The 21,447-nt window shown below is 36.6% G+C and overlaps 2 protein-coding genes across 9 annotated transcripts in view; one reads left to right on the top strand and one right to left on the bottom strand.

Annotated features, from left to right (window-relative positions):
* Positions 1 to 21,447, top strand: part of LOC141400057 (uncharacterized) — a 55,687-nt gene that overhangs the window by 22,650 nt on the left and 11,590 nt on the right. For all 8 annotated transcript variants that reach the window (XM_073979469.1, XM_073979465.1, XM_073979470.1 and 5 more), the window contains one exon: positions 20,581 to 21,279. In XM_073979469.1, the coding sequence (XP_073835570.1) occupies positions 20,617 to 21,279 (663 nt within the window). In that variant the 5' untranslated portion in view covers positions 20,581 to 20,616. The remainder of the gene's footprint in view (positions 1 to 20,580; positions 21,280 to 21,447) is intronic.
* Positions 912 to 20,979, bottom strand: LOC141400059 (uncharacterized). The gene is made up of 2 exons (XM_073979472.1): positions 19,150 to 20,979; positions 912 to 18,651 (listed from the first exon to the last, which is right to left on the bottom strand). Exon 2 carries the CDS (start codon positions 5,895 to 5,897, stop codon positions 3,549 to 3,551), a length of 2,349 nt encoding a protein of 782 aa, XP_073835573.1. The 5' UTR covers positions 5,898 to 18,651; positions 19,150 to 20,979; the 3' UTR covers positions 912 to 3,548.

Below are 21,447 nucleotides of genomic sequence, written 5' to 3' on the forward strand. Positions count from 1 at the left end.
TGAATAATTTCTCAGTTTGGTATCTTCTACGCAGCCCAGAGAACAAGTAAAAGCATTTTCCTGTTTTTTAATTCGCTTTTTTATTTTCACACTTAAATCACTATATCATATCCAATTGTTAACCAATTTTAAACAGTTATGGCTTGATAGAAATCCGTTGTTTAAAAAGAAGTTATGCCCGTTAAAAGTTTAAAATCCAAGAAACTCCGATTTTCACTACATTTTCAGTTATAATATGAAAAACCGAAGTGTCTCAAAGACACCAAACGTATCTTCATCTTCCATGGACTCCCACAAAACAATTTATGCATCAGAACACCTGCAAAGTTTGTTTGTCAATTTTTGTATCAAAATATGATCAATAATACCAAAATAAGTTTCGGCAATTGAAATGAAATCAACACACAAAACCCAGAAAAGTTTTTAAAACCTCGTAATATCAGTAAATTTTACAAAAATTGAAGCTGAAATAAAAAATGCACAACTCTAGCTCGAAAACTAATACCAATATTTTTGTGGGCTTACTTAGGACTTCGAAATCTAATTTAATTTAATTTTTATTTGACAAACACAATAAGCTAGCCATGAGCGGTTCCAAAAACAGCTATACAATAACTACTCTCAGATACTTATATCTAGACCTTTATCGACGGATGTATTTAAAAAATATTAATTTGCAATTTTATGATAAAACTTGGTCCTTTATCGTAAAAATTTGTAATTTTATTTGACTGTCTTCGTAGACGGTCATTTGCCACAAAACTATGAAATATTTTTAAACAACAAAAATTTCGAATGTAGCTTAAAATGTGCTCTTACAGATGAAAAAACAAAACACTGAAAAAGTTTTGTAGTTTTCTTACAAAAAAATCATGAAAATGGCAGCACATATGGGGAGTAAGCCTTGAAAACAAAAATATTAATAGAATACATATTTATTAACTTTAAGTTAAGCTTAGAAATTGTTTTTTGAGATTAATGTGTCACCGAGATTCGAAAAATACAAAGCTTTTAACACCCAAATGATTCCCTGAATTAATCTCCGTTTTTATGGATTTTTCCCCAATGTGCGTCGATAACTTGGAAACGAGTTGGGTTTTTTTGTTAACAATCCAAAAAACAATTCTGTAGGCTGAAAAATTGTATTTAAGACGGCATAAATAAATATTTGATTTACAGTACCGTTGTATTGTAATGAGTAATGAGCATTGAAAATGATGCACCACAATAATCGATTAACAATTTCGAAATTTTTGGCTTTTTATGCTATTTTAGCAATTAGAATGGTGAAATAATAGTTGGTTTCCTATCGTTTTCAGTAGTTTTGTCATTGGTTCCGACAAAAAGAATGATGTTCCTGACGCAATTTTGGCATGATCGTAATTAGTGTCCCTTTGTGGGCAATTTGGCTAGAAATGTCTAGTTTTTGAAGTTATTTTCCAACAAATGACTATGAAAAACCATTAATTGTTATGTCTAGAGTACGTACAAACAATTTATTGATATATGGAAAGACATGTATCAGCCAGGCTTGTCCCATGTTAGACTAGTCTTTAACGGCATTACCCTGATAGAGTAACAAATCAGGGCATAGAACAAAAGTTTTTGCACTTTTCTTTGAAAATAGATTTTAGAAACATTGTCAACAATGTATTGATCAGGTTTGCTTTTTAAAAACAAAAAATTCAACACCCTTTGTTGCCATCAAGCCCAAACAATACTACTCCCTTCCACGTGTTTCATAAAATCACTCAAATTATTTTTTTGGTGCGGGTTATTTCAAGTTATGTCGTTTTTTGCGGGCATTATGCCGTGTAACATTTATTTAAATAAATGATCTGTCGCTATCAAAACGCTTCGCATGGAGTATGTATAATTGCTTGGGCTTGAACATCAACATGGCTACAGTTTGGTAGTATGTAGTCTCCGTTGGGGTCACACATACATACATTCCTGTAAGAATTGTCGGTATAGCGCCCATAGAACGGTACTTCCCGGTTTCGGCAATTTTTAATGTGTTAGCCACATTGTCAAACAGAAAGCAGCTGAAATTTTGCATTTAATATTTGTTCGTGGTATAAAATATTCCGACAGAGAATCGTCAGTTCAAATCCACGTTTTGATATAGCCGAATTACAATAATTAATATCTTATATAAAATCTTTTTTAATTTACCTTTCGTTGCGAAATATTAAATAAAATAAAGTTTTAAAATAGCTTTGAAAGATGATCGCAAATTTACCACTAAAATATTTTATTATTATTGTTAATAAAAATTAATAGTAATTTCACAATGGTTGATGCAAATCAAATTATTTTAAATACCGTTAGATTCTGTGGATATCTGATTTTGTAATTTTTTGGCGCGCTAGCTCGGTATTTTTTCCACTGTGTGCCGTGGCGATTGATAGTGGTTTACTTATTAATGCGAAAAACACATCTTTACTTGAGAACTAAAATTATGAAGTAGGAGATGAGAGTTTGTGGTATGTTGCTCGTTGGTCAAAAATGAAGAAGAAAGAGTTTTCTAGAGTACTTCGCTTTGCGTCGTTTCAGTTTGCGTTGTTTTCGAAGTTGCGTCGTTCCAATTTTCACTCTGCGTCGTTCGATTTTCGATGTTGCGTTGTTTTAAATTTGAGTGTCTAATATTTTGTACCCTCCACCAAAATTTGGAGGATATATAACATTTGTTTTTTTTTTCGATTGTATCGCATTGAAATAACGATTTGTTGTGACCTATAAAGTAGGTACACGCAAAAAAAAAACGGCCTCTCTAACATATGTCCCAAACATATTTTGCAGCAAACATATATATGTTTGCAACAGTCCCAAACATGATATATGTTTGGGTGGAAACAAATATATGTTTGGGTGCAAACATATATATTGTTACGGAATTAGATTTAACTAATCTCCGTGTAGACGTTGTTTTATTCCCCAGTACGATTTGTACCAAATAAAACAGGGTTCGTTTTAGATTACGTTTCTACAATGCTTTATTTACTTTATTACACTTATTCGGAACCGACTTTAATTACTAGCACACAGCTTGTATCTAGTTAGCACGCAGCACTTCTTTTACCGATCTGTTCAGTTCAACGCTCAAAACACAACTACTACTTCATTGCCATTTCCCCGGTAATTTATATCCCAAAGTCTCCCTGTTCGAGAAATATCTAGAGCATATGGCAACACCTCGAATCTGTGCAGCGAACACACAGACACACATTCGCACTAAGCGAACAACCATACTCACATACATACATGGGGAAATACAATTGGACGACAAGCACAGTAATGACGTAACAACAACAAACAAACAACTACACGAAATACAAGAAATAGGAACTAAACGATAATTACATTATTGTTGCAAAACAAAACAAACAAAAGAACATTAACAAAAGGTAATGTAACGACTAGAATGATGAAGAGAGTTCTACATGGTAGTTGTTGTTGCTTAAATAAAGTAACTGCGTAATAAAAACTTTACGTTACAATTCAAATTTTTAAATTAACGGAAATTAAACTAAACTAACTTAAACCTATCAGTTACATTCGTAACATTGCCTCCCGCTTAAGCCTGTTCGTCCCGAATAGGCACAGTTCCCTCTCGGTGGTATGGGCATTGGTAACACTGCCTCCCGCTTAAGCCTGTTCCTCTTGACTAGACACAGTTCTCTTTCCGTAGTGGTAGCAACTGATTTAGATGTACCCTCTACGCCATTAGCTTTGGACTTTCGCTCTTTTCTCTCCAGGTATCGTGACGTCATATCTTCTTTCTCGGTCACCCTCCCAAGTGCCACCTGGTCGTCATCGGACTTGTCCTTCCTTGTTGTACGGCCGCTTTTCCATGGACCTTTCCTCGACGTACATCTTCGCTTTCTCGTCCTCGTTGCTGGATTTTTCCGCTTTCCTACGGTCCAATTGTCGGCGGCTTCCACCTTCAGCGTACGGACATCGACAGCGATCTCGCCGGATTCTGCCTTTGGGCGATGTTTGCTTTTCTCGTTGTAGCCCACACTTATCGGTATTTCCACATTGGACCATGTCATCACACGGTGCTTTATGTCCAGGTTGATATCGAAGGCGATCATGAAGTCTACACCAAGTATAACTTCGTCCACAATATCGGCCACTATAAAATCGAAATTTACCGATTTTCTACCCATGCTCAGCCTTTGGTAGGCCTTTCCATGCACCGTTGTAGTCTCGCCTGTGGCCGTCCGCAATTTGACTCCTTTTAATGGCAATACCTTCCCTTTTACCAAATCCGGTCTAATAATGGACTTTGTTGCACCGGTGTCCAATGTCAAGGTACGCAATACACCATTGACAAAGCCTTTAACCGTTAAGTTGTGATTCTTCTGCTGGACTATGGCTATAGAGATTGTGGGACCATCATTTTCATCCTCTGCCAGCGGCGTCTCGTGATTGACGGAATTCATTTTATTTGATTCACCTGATGTCTCTCTTTCCAGATTCTTGGCCACCGGTTGGTCGTCGCTTTTTGAAGGCGGTGAGGTGGATCTGGGCCTTGGTCGTTCCAATATGCATTCTCGTGCAATGTGTCCAGCTTTACGACAGTTATAACAAGTCTTTTTCGTTCTAGCAGCCCCTCGTTTCACACGCATCAGTGCATCTTTCAGCAGGTCGACAACGGGCTGGGAATTGCTGTCCTCAACTTGCAGCCTCCGCACATTGTAAGCTTTAGGTTTCACCAGCATCTTCGCGGTTTCTTGGGCCAGGGCAAATGACACGGTTTCTGCAAATGTTCCTATCGGTGCCGCATACGTCGCAAATTTTATCTCTGGATCGCGAATACCACTTGCAAATGTCTCAATCTTTATGCGGTCCACCAATGGATGTGTCTCTCCTGGATATGCCAACTGCGCCAACCGCTCTATATCAGCCGCAAAGTCTTGTAAAGTCTCGTTTGGCTTCTGGACTCTTCCCCTCAGTTCCATACGGTAGATCTCTTGCTTGTGTTCACTACCGTACCTACGTTCAAGAGCAGCCATTATATCTCCATAGTTGTTCCTAGAAGCGGCGGGAATACTCTGTAATACGTCAGCAGCATCACCCTTCAATGCCAAAAGGAGTGATACCGCCTTGTCGTTGTCGTTCCAAGAATCTCTAGCAGCCAATGTCTCGAACTGTAATTTGAACACATTTAAAGAGGTTGAGCAGTCGAACACAGGAGTCTTGATTTTTAACGTGTTATGAATAGCTCTCACTGGGCCACCTTTGATTTCCAGTTCCGACATTTTCCTCTCTATGCCCAGAATCTTCTCATCTTGAGCCAGAAATTTCTCGTCAACAGACAAAATCTTTTTATCCAACTCTTTAATTTGTACTTCCACGTTTTCTACTCTCTTTTCAATCACCATCGTGATGTTCTCGAGTTTCTCGTTAATTGTTCTAGAATTTACCTCTAGTTTCTCTTCCATGCCCTTAGCGATTTTTCTAGAGTTCTCTTCTAACTTTTCCTCTAAGTTGTCGTCGAATTTGGCAAATCTTTCCTCCAATTTTCTGGAATTTTCTTCACTCTTTCTGGACATCTCTTCCAACATCTTACAGTTGTCAGATTTCATTTCCGCCATAAGTCTGGAAGTTTCTTCATTTTTCTTATTCATTTCCAGCATCATCATAGCCAGCATTGATTTCAAATCGTCACCCCTGGCAGCTACCGACGAAACTTCCTCAACGCTGGATTCGCCCTTTGCCGATAACTCGACTTCCTCCTTCTCGAACTCATATTCATCGATGTTCATTCCACGGCGCTCGAACTCTTCCAACAAGCGTTTTTGTAGTTCGGCCTTGTTGCCAGTAGAACACAACTCCAACTTGCTTAGCTCCTTCTTCAAGTCTTCCACTCGTAGATCCTTAAACTTCATTGTAGGATGATCGTAATCTCACTGCTGACACCAATTGTTACGGAATTAGATTTAACTAATCTCCGTGTAGACGTTGTTTTATTCCCCAGTACGATTTGTACCAAATAAAACAGGGTTCGTTTTAGATTACGTTTCTACAATGCTTTATTTACTTTATTACACTTATTCGGAACCGACTTTAATTACTAGCACACAGCTTGTATCTAGTTAGCACGCAGCACTTCTTTTACCGATCTGTTCAGTTCAACGCTCAAAACACAACTACTACTTCATTGCCATTTCCCCGGTAATTTATATCCCAAAGTCTCCCTGTTCGAGAAATATCTAGAGCATATGGCAACACCTCGAATCTGTGCAGCGAACACACAGACACACATTCGCACTAAGCGAACAACCATACTCACATACAACATGGGGAAATACAATTGGACGACAAGCACAGTAATGACGTAACAACAACAAACAAACAACTACACGAAATACAAGAAATAGGAACAAAACGATAATTACATTATTGTTGCAAAACAAAACAAACAAAAGAACATTAACAAAAGGTAATGTAACGACTAGAATGATGAAGAGAGTTCTACATGGTAGTTGTTGTTGCTTAAATAAAGTAACTGCGTAATAAAAACTTTACGTTACAATTCAAATTTTTAAATTAACGGAAATTAAACTAAACTAACTTACACCTATCAGTTACATTCGTAACAATATGTTTGGGTGCAAAGGTATTTATGTTTGGGTGCAAAGATATATATATATATATTTGGGTGCAAACAAAGATATGTTTGGGTGAAAACAATTTTATGTTTGGGTGCAAACAAAAGGCACAAAAAAACAAACACCCCTGTAGGAAGCATGGGGACATGTGTCGACATGTCACCACTTTGTTTACTATTATGGTGACAAAGTCAACACTTTGTCAACAGGTTGTCAACAATTGATACTTTTACCTTAATAAGAAGAAGCATTGTTTATAGTGAAAACTGATAGCCCAACGAAGCATCTTATTTTTTCTTCATTTTCTTAATTGTTTGGCATAAAATAATGTGTTTTTGTGAAAAATTAATAAAATATATAATTTTAATAACAACAAGTATCAGCAAAGGAAATTAGGAAAGGAAAATAACAGACAAGTGAAAAAATAGACAATTCTATATCAAAATGCAGGTTCTGAGGCGGCTGACAACATTTGTTGTGAAACTTCGACTATTAGACATTTTATGGAATCTTTAGAGAAGATGACGAATATTGTCCCGTCTCGCTGGAAATGATGAACGCAACTTACATCTGATATTTGGACACGGCATAATAATGAGTTAGAATGTTGAAGGGTTATTTGGCAAAAATTGATTGCGAGATTTTTGCAATGTTTTGACGGTTGTAATGTAAGAAAATTTAAGGACGATTTGTTTATTTATGTTTATTTATACATGTTTATTCTTTTCAATTCTTAGATGTTATATCAATATTCAGCGAATCGCCTAATAAAAAGCGAAGTGCAGCAGAAGAAGAAATATTTTAAGCAGATAAATCACACCAATTCTTATGGCCAAGAACCACCAATTCTTAGGCGATGATATTTCTGACAATGAAAACGATTTTTTTTATTATTGGTTAGTCAGCCTTGAAAATATTGGCTTTATTTACTAATTTTGTGCTTATATGGAATCTTGAGCTTAACCCTTTATAAAGATAAAACGATTGTCATACGCAATTTGTACTTTTTAGTATTTTCATAATTATATGCTATTCTTTAATAAAATATACTACTTAAACAAAAGTATAAGTTCATCATCTTATTAAACACACTATATAGTTTTTTAATCTATAAAAAGCTCCAAAATAGGCCAAAAAACTTAATAGTGAACAATTTGGTACCAATGTCTCCATATGACCCTTTATGTACTATTGACTCACTACCTCCAATGTCTCTATTAACTCACTACTTCCAATGTCTCTACTGACTTACTACCTCCAATGTCTATTCTGACTCACTACCTCCAATGTCAACACATGGTTCCTCAGGAACTACTGACTTACTATTGACATACTAGTTCCATTGTCAGTACTGACTTTCGAATGACACGTTCATACAAAATGTCTATAGGAAATTATATTAGTTGTCTACAGTTTGTCAGTAGTACTGTTGACAATGTCAGTAGTAAGTCAGTATAGATTCACTATTGACATTTCCTACAGGGACATGCACCAGTGGCGCTTACTGAGAGCAAGGGAGCGTAAAATTCAATGTAAAACACTTTGAAATGTGTGCTCACTTGCTCTCAGTAAGAACTCACTGGCTATCTCTATAGTATACACACAAATGTTGTGGTTGTTTATTGAAAGGTAAAAGAACAACAAACACATAGGTACATACAAAATTCCAAAGAAATACATAACACACTTTAATAGAAGAAAAACTGATTGAAATATTTTGTAAATAGTCACACTTTTAAAAAGGAAAAATATATAGAAACGTAGTTGAACGCTTCTCCTTAGTTGTGAAATAAAACAAATTGTCCTCATAGTTGAAATCATCAGCGGGGAATCGGCATCTAGAATCAAATGATTGTATAATATTTCAAATATACATAAGTATGTATGTAATTACCAATATTAAATGCGATTTCTTCCTTGTCCAATAAAATAATTCCTTTCAACTTTCCGATTCAATTATAAAATGTATTGGGAATTTATTTTACTAAAAATCACAATTTCTTTAAGAAAATACAAAACACTGATTTATTCACTCACTTTACCGTCTTGACTCTACAAAGGCATCTAAAACACTGAAGAAAGAAAAAAAATATAATTCTTATAATTTCTTCTTTTCTTCTTCGCCTGCTAAGTTGGTTAACAACAACAAAACAAGAAACACACGAGTTTGACGCATACACGCCACCAAAGCCCCCTTCTTCGCTTCTACGTCTTCTATTATACAATACACACAACTCTTTATTATAAAACCACATTCCACAGCCACTAGAGCACTGTTATTACTCTCGTTGACAAACATCCTCTCTCCACCCATGAAAAAAATGTTCTAACATAAAAAATATGTTTTACCCAAACATATCAAATTGAGATATGTTACAAAATGTTGCAAACATATATTTGTTTGGACCCAAACATATTATGTGGGTGATGATGATGTAAAAATGATGATTAGACACCGGATTTTGCATATTTTTTAATAATAAAGATACGAAGATTCTGATTGGACCAAAATTCGTTTCAAAGAAATCTAAATTCAATGGCAGGGTCATATTTTGTATTTATTTTGCATATTTGCATATTTTGCATATGCACAAAATATCCAAAAAATATGCAAAAAAATATGCAGAATATGCAAAAATATGCAAAATATGCAAACAGTTTTTGGCCGAAAATCTTCATAAAAGTCGTAAAATAGACAATTAAAGTTTGAAAAAATCATCAAAATGTCCTAAATTAACGTCGCTTTTTTAGAAGAATATTATGCTATTAAGACCCCTTGCCACAGTGTGGATTTAAAAATATGGTTATATGTATATTGTAATACTATTTTTTTTATTATTAACCTATTAAAAAATATAAAATTTGCTAAATTGTCAAATATTTTATGTAAAATTCAATATTTTCTTTGTCTTTATTTGTTGCATTAGTCTGTCGTTGTGGGTTTTTTTATGCCGCACTCCCCTAAAGTGTTTAGTTTGGTTAGATTTTAAGATTGTTAAAGTTTGAGCACCATTGGAATATGTTAACACATGCCACGCCAGCGGGTTCTTTTATTGGAAAGTTATAAACACGCAGTGGTTCTATATCGATAAAGTTTCTTTATTAAAGTTTTAGAATGGAATGGAAAAATATGTGAAAATATTTTTCATATAAAACAGGTATACATATCTATGCCTACTACATTTATATAAAACAGGTAGACATATATGAAGAAAAGACAAAATTTTTTAGTTTTCCATCGAAAAAAAATTAAAAAATTTTTTTAAAGCTACATGAATGATTTTTGGTACACGGCTTGAGAAAAAATTCCCATTCTCAAATCTGTTCGAGATACTAATTTCGGTTATTGCGCGCAAAAGTTATGGCGGTTTCAATTCTGATAATAAGAAAAAAATCTTTAAAAATCACTACTCATTTTATTGAGAAAAACTGTTAACTAATGGCTTCCTACGTACTATATGATTACTGAGGTGCTATAACATTAGTAAAAATTTTGTAAATTTTCGCCGAAAATAAGAAAGAATTAAAAAAAATTGTAGTTTGCAATATGTTTTAATAGAATTCAAGCTGTTTATGCATCCTAAAAATATTTTAAAAATATGTGCGTAATGTAAACATCACGAGTATTCAAATGAAACCAAAACTTTACAAATCTGTTTAGCGGTTCGCATATTATAGCAAAAACAAAAATTATATTGAGCAAATTCAAAAAAGAAAAAAATATTTTTCAAGTTTATTTTATGAAATAGTTGAAGAAAATATAGGAAAAATAGGTTGGAGTTCTTTATCTATTTTAGGTAAAATTCACGCGAAAAGGCACATTTATTATTGTAATCACTTCAGTACACACGCTAACACCTTGCGGAAGATATGGAAGACCTTCAAATAAATGATGGGTTCCCTTTAATAGGGAATAATTTTGAAGGAAAACTGTATCAGGTAATATACATTTTGAAATGCGTGAAAATAGCGAAATCCTCAAAATCAGTTGATGCGCATGCGGCTTCCCGATACAAGGAATTGTTTTCTTTTCGTTTGTATACTTTTAACAAGATTTACTTTGGCGGCTGCGATGTAGCATCGTCTACAATTTAGTGTGCCAAAAACTGTATAATGCTCATAATTTGCACAAAGTGCATACACTTTTTATGCGCATCCGATTTCACTATCAACCGTGAAAAAATACATCGATCTAAACATATTTCAATAAAATCCATCAAGAACCGTGGATGTAGCATCACACAGTATTTTTTGGATAAATCGGATACAGCTCCCATGCCACTAAATTTTTTAAACCGATGTTTTCGCACAAACGCGAGTGATGATTCAGTTTCTTCATTGAAATGGAAACGATCCACATAAAACGCGAATTAGTCAGCGATATTTTGAAAAACATTTTTCGAAAATTTTTCAATTTTTGCAGTAGCCATTTCCGCCGTTCAAGTAGATTGATTTGTACGATCTGTGATCCATATGATCCGGATCGTCGAAAAACTAAAATATCGCGGGGTACCAGCACACTCCAAACGATATTGAAAATACAGTCCCCAAAAAATAGGTTTTTTAGAAAAAATATCGCACTAAATTTTGGCCTTTGGCAGTAGATTACTCTGCTGCTGTGTGGGCTACATACTCAATATACATATCAGATTATGCGAAATCGCGAGTTCTTTAATCCTATAGTTGGTTTTTCGAAATATCCGAATGCGCGTCCCAGTTACATAAAAAAATACAAAAACCACCTGAAATCCGGCTTCAAAATGTCAGCATGCATAAAAGGTGGATGCAGTGGAAATTTTGAAAAGTGATACATTAGAAGTGTAATCTTCATTTTGTATTCTCCTACTTTTACTTTGGACAGATGTCCGTCATTTGAATGGTTTAATCAGAAATCGAATAGCAATGTAAAAAACCAGTTTGGCTTCAACGTTTTTTACCTATGTTTTTTCCTTTACGCGGTCGTAACTACCACGTAAATTAAATTTTTTTGCTAAATTTTTGAGCTTTGTACAAAAACATCTAAATTAATCCAGCAATAGTCATAGTTACTGGTAAACTACAATAGTTCGCGTATTATAATAGAGCAAACCTTGGCTTCATGGAAACTAAAAAATTTTGACTTTTCCTCATATACAGTACAATAATTTGATCTACATTGTACACCAACATCTTTCGTACCGGATTGACCCGGAACAACACAAAACCAATGTTCCGGCCAGCGGCTGCCACCTCAGTGTGTACATGTTCGTATTTGTTTCCTTTTTCTGTGTTGGGAACAGCATATCCCGGAATGCCTGCTCCGAATTCTATTGGTCCGAGCCGGGACGGAGGAAAACCCAGGACCAATATATCTGTGCTCAGTTTGTCACATTCGCATCTTCACCCACATCCAACCTTCGGTGAGATGTAATAGATGTCAGGAGTGGGTGCATCTAAGGTGTTGCTCTGGACTCGTCCATGTGAGGGACTACGACAGGGACTATGTTGCTGCATGCTGTGTGAACACAGTCCCCAGTGAGTCGTCGTCGGATTACGAGACTCCCTCGCCGTCTGATTACGAAACTCCCCCGCAGTCCCCTCGACAACAACCGCACACGCAGCCTTTAACACCAGCCGTTGTTGTCCCAATCCCCGAAAATGCAGCCTTTTTGCAATTGAATTGCAATGGACTCCGAGGTAAGATCGAGGAGATAGTAGATTTTATGAGTCGGAAGAACATCAAGGTCGCGGCGTTGCAGGAAACCAAGCTGAACAACAACCACAGCTTAGAGCATTGTGATGGTTACAATGTTCTGAGGAAAGATCGCACCAGAAGTGGAGGTGGGGGATTGGCTTTCCTATTGCACCAGTCTGTCCAATACAGACCTATCTCGCTTGAGCCTGTCTCTAATGACCCGTACATGGAATGTATGGGGGTAGCAGTCAGGTGTGGAGCTGCCGAGATAGAGTTGCTAAATGTATACATCCCGCCGAGAAATAGCTGTATCCCTGATTTTAGGCCTGACATTAGCCCGCTCTTGCAAGGTCATAATCGTCTGGTCCTGGGGGATTTTAATGCGCATCATGAGATGTGGCATTCGGCCCTCGGAAACGACCAGAGAGGTACAGCGCTGGCTGAGCAGATTGATAGCTCTACGTTTTGCACGGTCAATGAGGACGCCCCTACCAGAATTAGAGGAGAGTGTCACAGTTCGCCTGACATAACCATCGTGTCACCTGGTCTGACAAATGACGTTATCTGGCAACCCGTCATTTCCCTTAGATCAGACCATCTCCCCATAATTGTCTCCATTAGCAGACCACCCGACTTCATCACATCTGAACGCCGCACGTTCGTCAATCATAAAAAAGCTGATTGGCCGAGTTTCAGAGAGTTCACCAATCACCGCTTCAGAGAATTGCCCAATCCTTCTGATGTTCGGGTAGCGGAAGGGACGTTCCGGGACATCATCACTGCTGCAGCCGCTCGCCATATCCCTGCTGGTCGAATACCCGAAGTAAGACCAAATTTCCCAGCAGAGGCGACGGGATTAGCAAACGAGCGTGATGAGCTTCGTCGTATCAACCCCAACGACCCCAGAGTCAGGGAGCTGACACTGGAAGTTAACAGGCTGGTCGGCGAGCATAAGCGGAACAAATGGTTAAATCATCTGAAGAGCTGCAACATTGGAGCCGGTTAAGTCACTCTCGAAACCTGGAAGAAGGGAAGATAGGATCTCAGTCACGTTTGGCGACGTTACGTTGACTGACCCGAAGAGGTGCGCAAGTAATTTCAATCGACAGTTTGTCGAGCATCCCGAGAGTGACAGGGCGAAGAGAAGAGTATTACGTCGCATCAGATCTCTTCCTGCCGAGGATGAACCACCACAATTTACAATGGATGATGTTGCCAATGCCATCAGGAACGCTAAATCATCCAAAGCGTTGGGCCCTGATGGAATCTCCATGGTAATGTTGAAGCAGCTGGATGAGCCGGGAGTCGAGTATCTCACCAAAGTCTTCAACTTGTCGCTAGCCACCCTTGTTGTTCCCGAAGTCTGGAAAATGGGCAGGGTGGTCCCACTACGGAAGCCAGGAAAGGATGCCAGCAAAAGTGAATCGTACAGACCGATTTCGCTTTTGTCGCCCGTAGCAAAGACACTTGAGGCCTTGATCCTCCCCAGTATCAGAAATAGCTATTAAGTTGCCGATCATCAACATGGATTCCGTAAGCAGCACAGCACGACAACAGCGCTGCACGCCATTACCACATATATCTGTAAAGGACTCAACCAGAGACGGCCGTGCGATAGAACAGTGATGGTGGCTCTTGACTTATCAAAAGCCTTTGGTACAGTCAGGCACTCCACGCTGTTTGAGGACATTGAGCAGACAACCCTCCGGCCAAGCTTGAAACGTTGGATAGTCAACTATATGTGTGGACGCCAGTCGTACGTGGAATTCAGGAATAAGAAGTCCAAACCCCGTATAGTGAAACAGGAATATGCAGATTTCCCCCACAAAATCTACAGCCACTCTGTTCACCACATGGACAGCGCAGTTTGGACGTGAGTTGAATGTCGTGGTCGACGGTAGCAGAATTCCGACCACAAACTGCCCTAAAATTTTAGGGGTCACATTCGACACTACATTCACGTCGTGCGCACACGCCACAGCTATCTGCGATAGGTCGGTCTGTGGTAAGCTATGCGGCTCCAGTCTGGTCCCCGAGATTGTGTGATTCGAACTGGAAAAAGATTCAAACTTGCCAGAATGCCGCCCTGAGAACAGCGACAGGGTGCCTCCTCAAATCTTCAGTGGACCATCTACATGAGGAGGCAAAAATTCTTCCTGTAAAGCAACACAATGAGATGCTTTCGTTGCAGTACCTGTTTGGATGTTATCGTGTGAGCCATCCCAATCACCATCTTGTGGGTAGGCCCGGCCCATTCAGGGAGATCAGGAAGGATATCCATGCTCTAGAGGGAGAGGTCCAACGATACAGGAGAGAACCCCTAGATCAACAAGCATATCAAGCAGGATTGAATAGCATTCACACGGACGCAGTTGCCAAGGGCTTAAGCAATTATAGTGTGAATAAAGTACTCGGAGTACATCCTCCATCTATCGCAGCTGAGGAGCGTCAGCTGCCACGACAAACTAGAGTAGTTTTGGCTCAACTACGCTAGGGATATTGCAGTCGCCTAAATTCTTATTGGGCGGAAATCGATCGCGCCGTGCAAGACATCTGCCCAGTATGCGGCATGGGCCCGCACGACACACAACACCTTTTTAACTGCCCCGCCAAACCTACCCATCTAACTCCAGCTACATCCCATCGAAGCAGCCACTTTTCTGGAACTGGAGATAGACCCAGAGCCAGATTGAACAGATGATCGAACAAATAAACATAACAAAAACACTGTTACAAAACAACAACAACACATGCCACTGTGGCCTCGTAATTATGAAAATCTCGATTTTTTGGCCATTTTTACGACTTCAGCGACCCATATCTATGAAACGGTTAAAGTTATTTGCATTAAATTAAATGCCATAATATTCTTAATAATGCTTGCCGAAATACAAAATACGTAAGTAGTACTTAAATCAAGATAATAAAGCTAATGTCCTAAAAACGCCTTAGGTTGAAAATTTAGTCTATTGTGAAAAAACTCTTATTACAGTGTTTTATTTAACTTGTTTTGGTGTCTGTTTAGTTCAAATCTAGTAACTTATTTTCCACAGACTTGGATGATAATACATGAATATGAAACCAAAACCAATATGGACCCAATTTTTCTTAGAGCCCCCATATAGCGGTACCACCCGATTTAAAGTATTTTAAGGATTCTGTTTTTTTTTAGGCCGAATTGGCTATAACTTGGCATTTGGGGTTCCTAAAGGTACAGAAACTTCCTCACCAAAAATGTTGGACTCAGGTCAAGGTTTCGGTATAGTCCCTATATTACGGTACAACACGATAGAGTTGTGGCAAAGGTACTATATGGAACTATCTAGTTCACTTCGTAGTTCCAATGGCCCACATTTTTTCTTTGAACAAACTGCGTATATTTACTACCACACGTTATATTTCATGATGTTACTCATACGTTTTGGAACTAGTACAAGGAACTAGATTACCCAACTCTACAACACGATTTCAGGTAAAGTTGTTATCTACATTTTCGGCCTAAATTGGCCATCATTTTGTTATGAGGTTCTCAGTGGTCAAAAAAAATGTAAATGCTGAAAAGTTAAAAATAAAAAATAGTTAAAAAAATAAGTTAGTGTTTTATTTATAAATGCGCTTAAAACTAGAATATCATTTTTAATGATGAAATCTCTCAAATAAAACGCTTGCATTTGAATTAAAAATTGTGGCAATATTAAACGGCAAGGGTTTTATTTGAGAGAATTATTTTCTAGTTTTAAGTGCTTTTATAAATAAAACATTGTAACTTATTTTTTTTATTATTTTTTATTTCTTCCCATATTATCAATTTTTGGGAATGAAAACAAATGCCTTTTACATTTTGTTAATATTTAAATTTATTTAAGGGACTGACATAATGTGATTTTGGAGTCATCTGAGTAAAGATGACTACTTGGTGATGAACTCGACTCCTTGCTCTGCTATGTCGTTCACAAGTTGCTTACCATCGTTTACCCTTAATGGTAATGGATGTTCTGTGGTCAAGTTGCAGGATCTTTTTCAAGAAATTCGGAGTTAATGCTTAATGTCTTGAACAACAAGTAAGTATCCCCTGTAATTACGTCTGGTAGACTTTTTCTGGGAATTTCGGCAGTTGTTCTTTTGTTAGTTTGATTTTTTCCTTTTTCTTCTGCTTGCTTTGTTAAGATATTTGTCGCATTTGGCTCTTTACGGTGGTTTGAACTATCAGATCAAACAATGCCAGGCCAACAAGTTCAGGACTAAGATACCACATTTTGTTATTTCTTTTATCTGATATTTGTTTCGTATTTCAATAAATCTTCACTATTTTTTGTATTAAACTCAATCTATTGTCTCTAATCTTTTACAACCTATTGACTATGTTTACCCAATACATCCTATATTATATCTATATAAATATTATCTTGTTCATTATACGTTTTGTAAAATCAATAACCCACACTCTCATTTATAACACTCAGTTGTCGTTTATTTATTTATTATTCTACGACCTCTTGTTCTTGGGAAGTCAGCTGGGAAGTACTTTTAAAACATTCTCTTCTACATCGAACTTGGATTTGTCAATCGCAAACTATTCTTATAGAAATCGCGTGAATATGTTTGGTTGATGTCCGGATGTGCTGCCAAACTTGCAGTCAAAAATCCCTCTCAACAATACTTCTAATAAGTCTGTACGCAGGTACGACCTAACATCTGCTCAAGCTGGTAAAACCCCATTATTCTAGGCATTCGTACTCAGCTAGGTTTTGTTTCTCCACTGAGCTACTGTCAGATTCAGGAACGCCCAGGAGTTGTTCTTTACTCCCATACCAGATGATACCAGAACAGCAACCCGTTCTTTCTGCACTGTTTTGGGAATACCTGGTAATAGTTTCCATGTCAGTGCACGCAAATGGCCTTGTTTTGGGGTATCTTAACCCTACCTTGAAGTTGTTGCGAGTATTTTTCACGGTTTATTCTTCGGAATAAACGGATAAAGCTTATAAAGATCTTATATTTGTTGGGGTCCTCTCCGAGAGCTTCTACTGTATATAAAATGATACGACTAACGTTCCTATAGGACACTATAAAGGGGTCCAACAGCAATGACAATTTCATGGTTAGGAGTTCTTGTTGAAGCCGTGCTTGATTATTTTCGGGGCAGATGGTTCTTCAGATTCTACGAAGCGTTTAGCATCAAAAGAAGACGTAGACCTCATTGAAAATCTATTGAAATACGGAAACATGGACAGAAAAAGGAAATAACAAAATGATAAATCACCTGTGGTATCTTCATAAAAAAGGTCACATTAACTCCGACTCGAGCTCACCACAGATTACAACCAAGTAGTCGGCTGTACCCAGATAGGCTCCATTTAATCGGGACACTGGCTTTCTATGTCGAATTCAGTAATACTTACGTATTTTGTTTTTGAACATAAAATGAACAGAATGGCCTTTAAGTTAATGCATAATATGGGCAAATAGCTTTAACCGTTCCGCAGATATGGGTCGCCGAGAGAGACGAGATTTTCATAACTTCGAGGCCCCAGTAGCACGTGTTAACTTATTCCAATGGTGCTCAATTGGCAATCTTAATCTTAAATCTATCTAAAATCTAACCTAAGTAAACAGTATAGGCGGCACCCCCCGCCTTAAAAAAATCCGACATCGATTTCTTCCCTTTGAGTTAAAACCAGCCTAAAGCTACAAATTAAGACAAAGAAAATATTGAATTTACATAAAATGATTTATATTTTATCAAATTTTATATTTTTGCATAGTTTAACAATAAAAAATAGTATTACAATACCATATACCCTACACCACACTGTCGTAAGAGGTATCAATAACATAATAATCTGCTAAAAAATCGACGTTAAATGGCCAACAGTCTTAATTTAGGACACTTTAAACTTGTTTTGATGATTTTTTCCAACTTCAATTGTAAATTTTACGACTTTTATGACAATTTTCGCCCAAAAACTGTTAGCATATTTTTTGCATATTCTGCATATTTTTTGCATATTTTGCATATTTTTTGCATATTTTTTGGCATATTATTTGCATATATTTTGCATATATTTTTGCATATTTTTGATATGACCCCAAATATCGAAAAATTTTTAAATTAATATTTCTATTTTATGAATTTAATTGAGTAGTCCTTTTAATTCTTTTCCCTGTTCAAAATTGTATTTATACATAATTTTAATTGTTAGGATTTATGCTCAAATTCCGTAATTTTATTGTCATTTATATGTAATGATGTGAGCTATTGCTGCTCGGAAACCGAGTAGTTTTTTAGCCGGATTGTGTTTTGTTAATTATATACCGATACTTTCACTAGTGGAAAGTAGTTGTGTATTGAAGTTTCTATAGCGGTATTCACTCATTGTGGTAGATTTACAACTCTTGTTAATGTACTATATGTACCAGGGTTTTTTACGACGAAGTGTGAATGTCTTTTTTGTGAATATCGTAAACAAATCAAAGCATCTTAACGTCGTCGTAAGTCTATCTTTTAGTTTCAGTTTTATTACACTTTTTTTCATAAAAATTTGTTTTTTTCTTGGCCTCCATTATTTTATTATCTTTTATTCTTTTTATTTTTCCCATTTTTCCACCAAAAAACAAAACTCCGACATAAAATAAAACTCACAACAAAGTGACCTCACAACAATCAGCTGTTCTAACCCTTGTAAAAGTACAATGGAATGTTTACAAGACTTTTAGGTCGAGTAAATTAACAACCCTGTGGTAAATTAAACTTTCATGTATTTTGTTGTTGTGGTATTGTAAACACATGTAGATCTACAATATTAACAACATGTACAAGATCTACAATGCCACTTTACAACGATGAGTGAATACCGCTTATATGTTTTTTTTATTGTGCCTATGTTGAGCATCTCTCTGATTAGTCTTTTTTCTGTTAAGTTAAATATCCTGTTGTTTTGTCAATTTCTTAAATGAGGTCTTCGGACTTGGAATTGGAAAGAATAAATAAAATAAAAAAAAAATAAAAAATAAAATTGACCCTTAAAACGCCTAGATCCAAAATTTGAGTCCAATCGGATAAGAAATAAAAATCATGCAAAAATCCGATGTCTAATGATGTTATATTTTCAGAGTGTTGATAGTTCCTCACAAACTTCTTCACAAACTTGACGTTCTGTCTTATCTGCTGAAATTCCCTTTCACTAATGGTATTCGGTAAGCTTACTTGTCCATTGCTTCTTCAGTTTTTGCATTTTTGGAGGTCAGAGGTAACCGCAAATCATACGCCCTTTTAATGGATGATTCTCCCTTACCAATTTCCTGTCATTTAAGTTGTCCAGTTCCCGCCCATAACTACGATCCGTTTCTTTGTCATACAATAGTGTGAGCTGCTGGCGACAGTAGTGACCATTTGTGAGAGTCAGGGATAGTGAGGTTGATGCTCTTGTGGACGTGAAGACTGAGGGTGCCAAGGCATCCACAGTCGAAGATTTATTTTCGGGTTCTTTGGGGGTATATGGACTGAGGTTGATAGTTGCACTACAAGGACTTTACAACTAAGGCTATTATTCTTTATTCTCGCTTCCAGATTGTTACATCTTTTGCGAGGGTAGCTTTTAATATATTTCTTACTTTTATATTGATTGCATAAAACTGTATATTTATGGCTTGATATGAATTACTATTTTGTTAAATCAAGAATTAACAATTGAAATAAAGGTCATACTTAATGTTATTCAGTTACCTTTATGTTGACAACAATTCGGCGTCAATACATATTCTAAGAATAAAATATTTAAAAGAATTTAATTAATTAGGTTAAATTTTTGCGTAGACTATTAAAAATATAGACAGACGGAGCTTTCATTTTCTTATCATAAGAGATGTTTTTTGCCTTGCAGATTTGTGTTTGCGTACTCAAGTCGCTCGACTTTGAAAATAATTTATGCAGTTTTCTAACAAATAAATTAATATTTTGCATATTTTGTGCTTCATTATGTATTTAACAAGATATAAGAATAAAACAAAATCTATGGGCGAAGAAATTCCTGATATTTTCTATTTTAGTTCAGATTGACTTCAGTAATGTCACTCAAACAACAAAAATACATCATTCGATCTCTGATGTAAAATAATTTAGAAGAAAGTAGTTGAGAACAATCCGGTGTCTATATTTAATTAGTCTATGGGTTTGTATGTGTTGACGATTCTAACAAACACATTTTTTTTAATTTCTATAGATATACACGGTTTTACAGTTTTTCATCTAATTTTCATAATTATATTTATTAATAATTACCACAGGTAGACTGGTAACAGGATTTCGGTTCTGCCCGTACTATGGATTCGGAGGAGTCACGGCCGGGATCGTCGGCATCTAATTCATCATCAAACTCTGACCAATCGCTTCCTTATAAGAACTCTGACGAAAAGCAGAAAAGTCCTGATTTAAATGTTTCGACAGGAAGTCCTGCTAGCAGCTCAAGAAGTCGACAATCCCGACGATCAGGTTCATTGAATGGTGGATCGCAACGATCTCAATCAAAGTCAGATTCTGATTCGACCTCTTCATCGAGCAGTGATAATGATGACGATGACGAACATAAGTTTGAGAATGCACAGACTTTAAGATCTCCCATTGCTGAGAATGAAAGAGCTGATAATGATGAAATGCAATCATCCAATTCTCCTAGGAGAAGCACAAGGGGGTCAAGTACGTCTTCCAATCCTAGTCGTAATAATAGTGAAGAACGGCAAAATCCTAATTCTGAAATGAATTTAAGTCATGAGGACCTCAGCGATGTGAGTGATTTGGAAAGTGAGAAGCGCGCCTCTCTTTACAATAACAGCAAACAGTTTATAGACGATGAAAGCACGAACGGAGTAGATGAAGCATCGAAAGATCAAACAAGTAAGAATTCTTTTACCCACGAAGATACCAAATCGAATTCGCCCTTAATGGATTTACGTCAAAAACTGGACAAAAAGAAAAATCAACTTAATGTACGTATACATTTTTACATATTAATATATTTTACAAATTTTGTTTTTCCAAGGTTCTATGTTTTACAAATTTAGTAGAACTTTGGATTATGTTTGTAAATATAAAAGTAACGATTATTTTTGACTCGTCATATCAACATTACTTGTTAAACTACTATGTATTTTCAA

Source organism: Musca autumnalis, unplaced genomic scaffold, assembly GCF_047663935.1.
Source record: "Musca autumnalis isolate F117 unplaced genomic scaffold, ASM4766393v1 scaffold_3, whole genome shotgun sequence".
In the NCBI taxonomy this organism is placed as follows: domain Eukaryota; kingdom Metazoa; phylum Arthropoda; class Insecta; order Diptera; family Muscidae; genus Musca; species Musca autumnalis.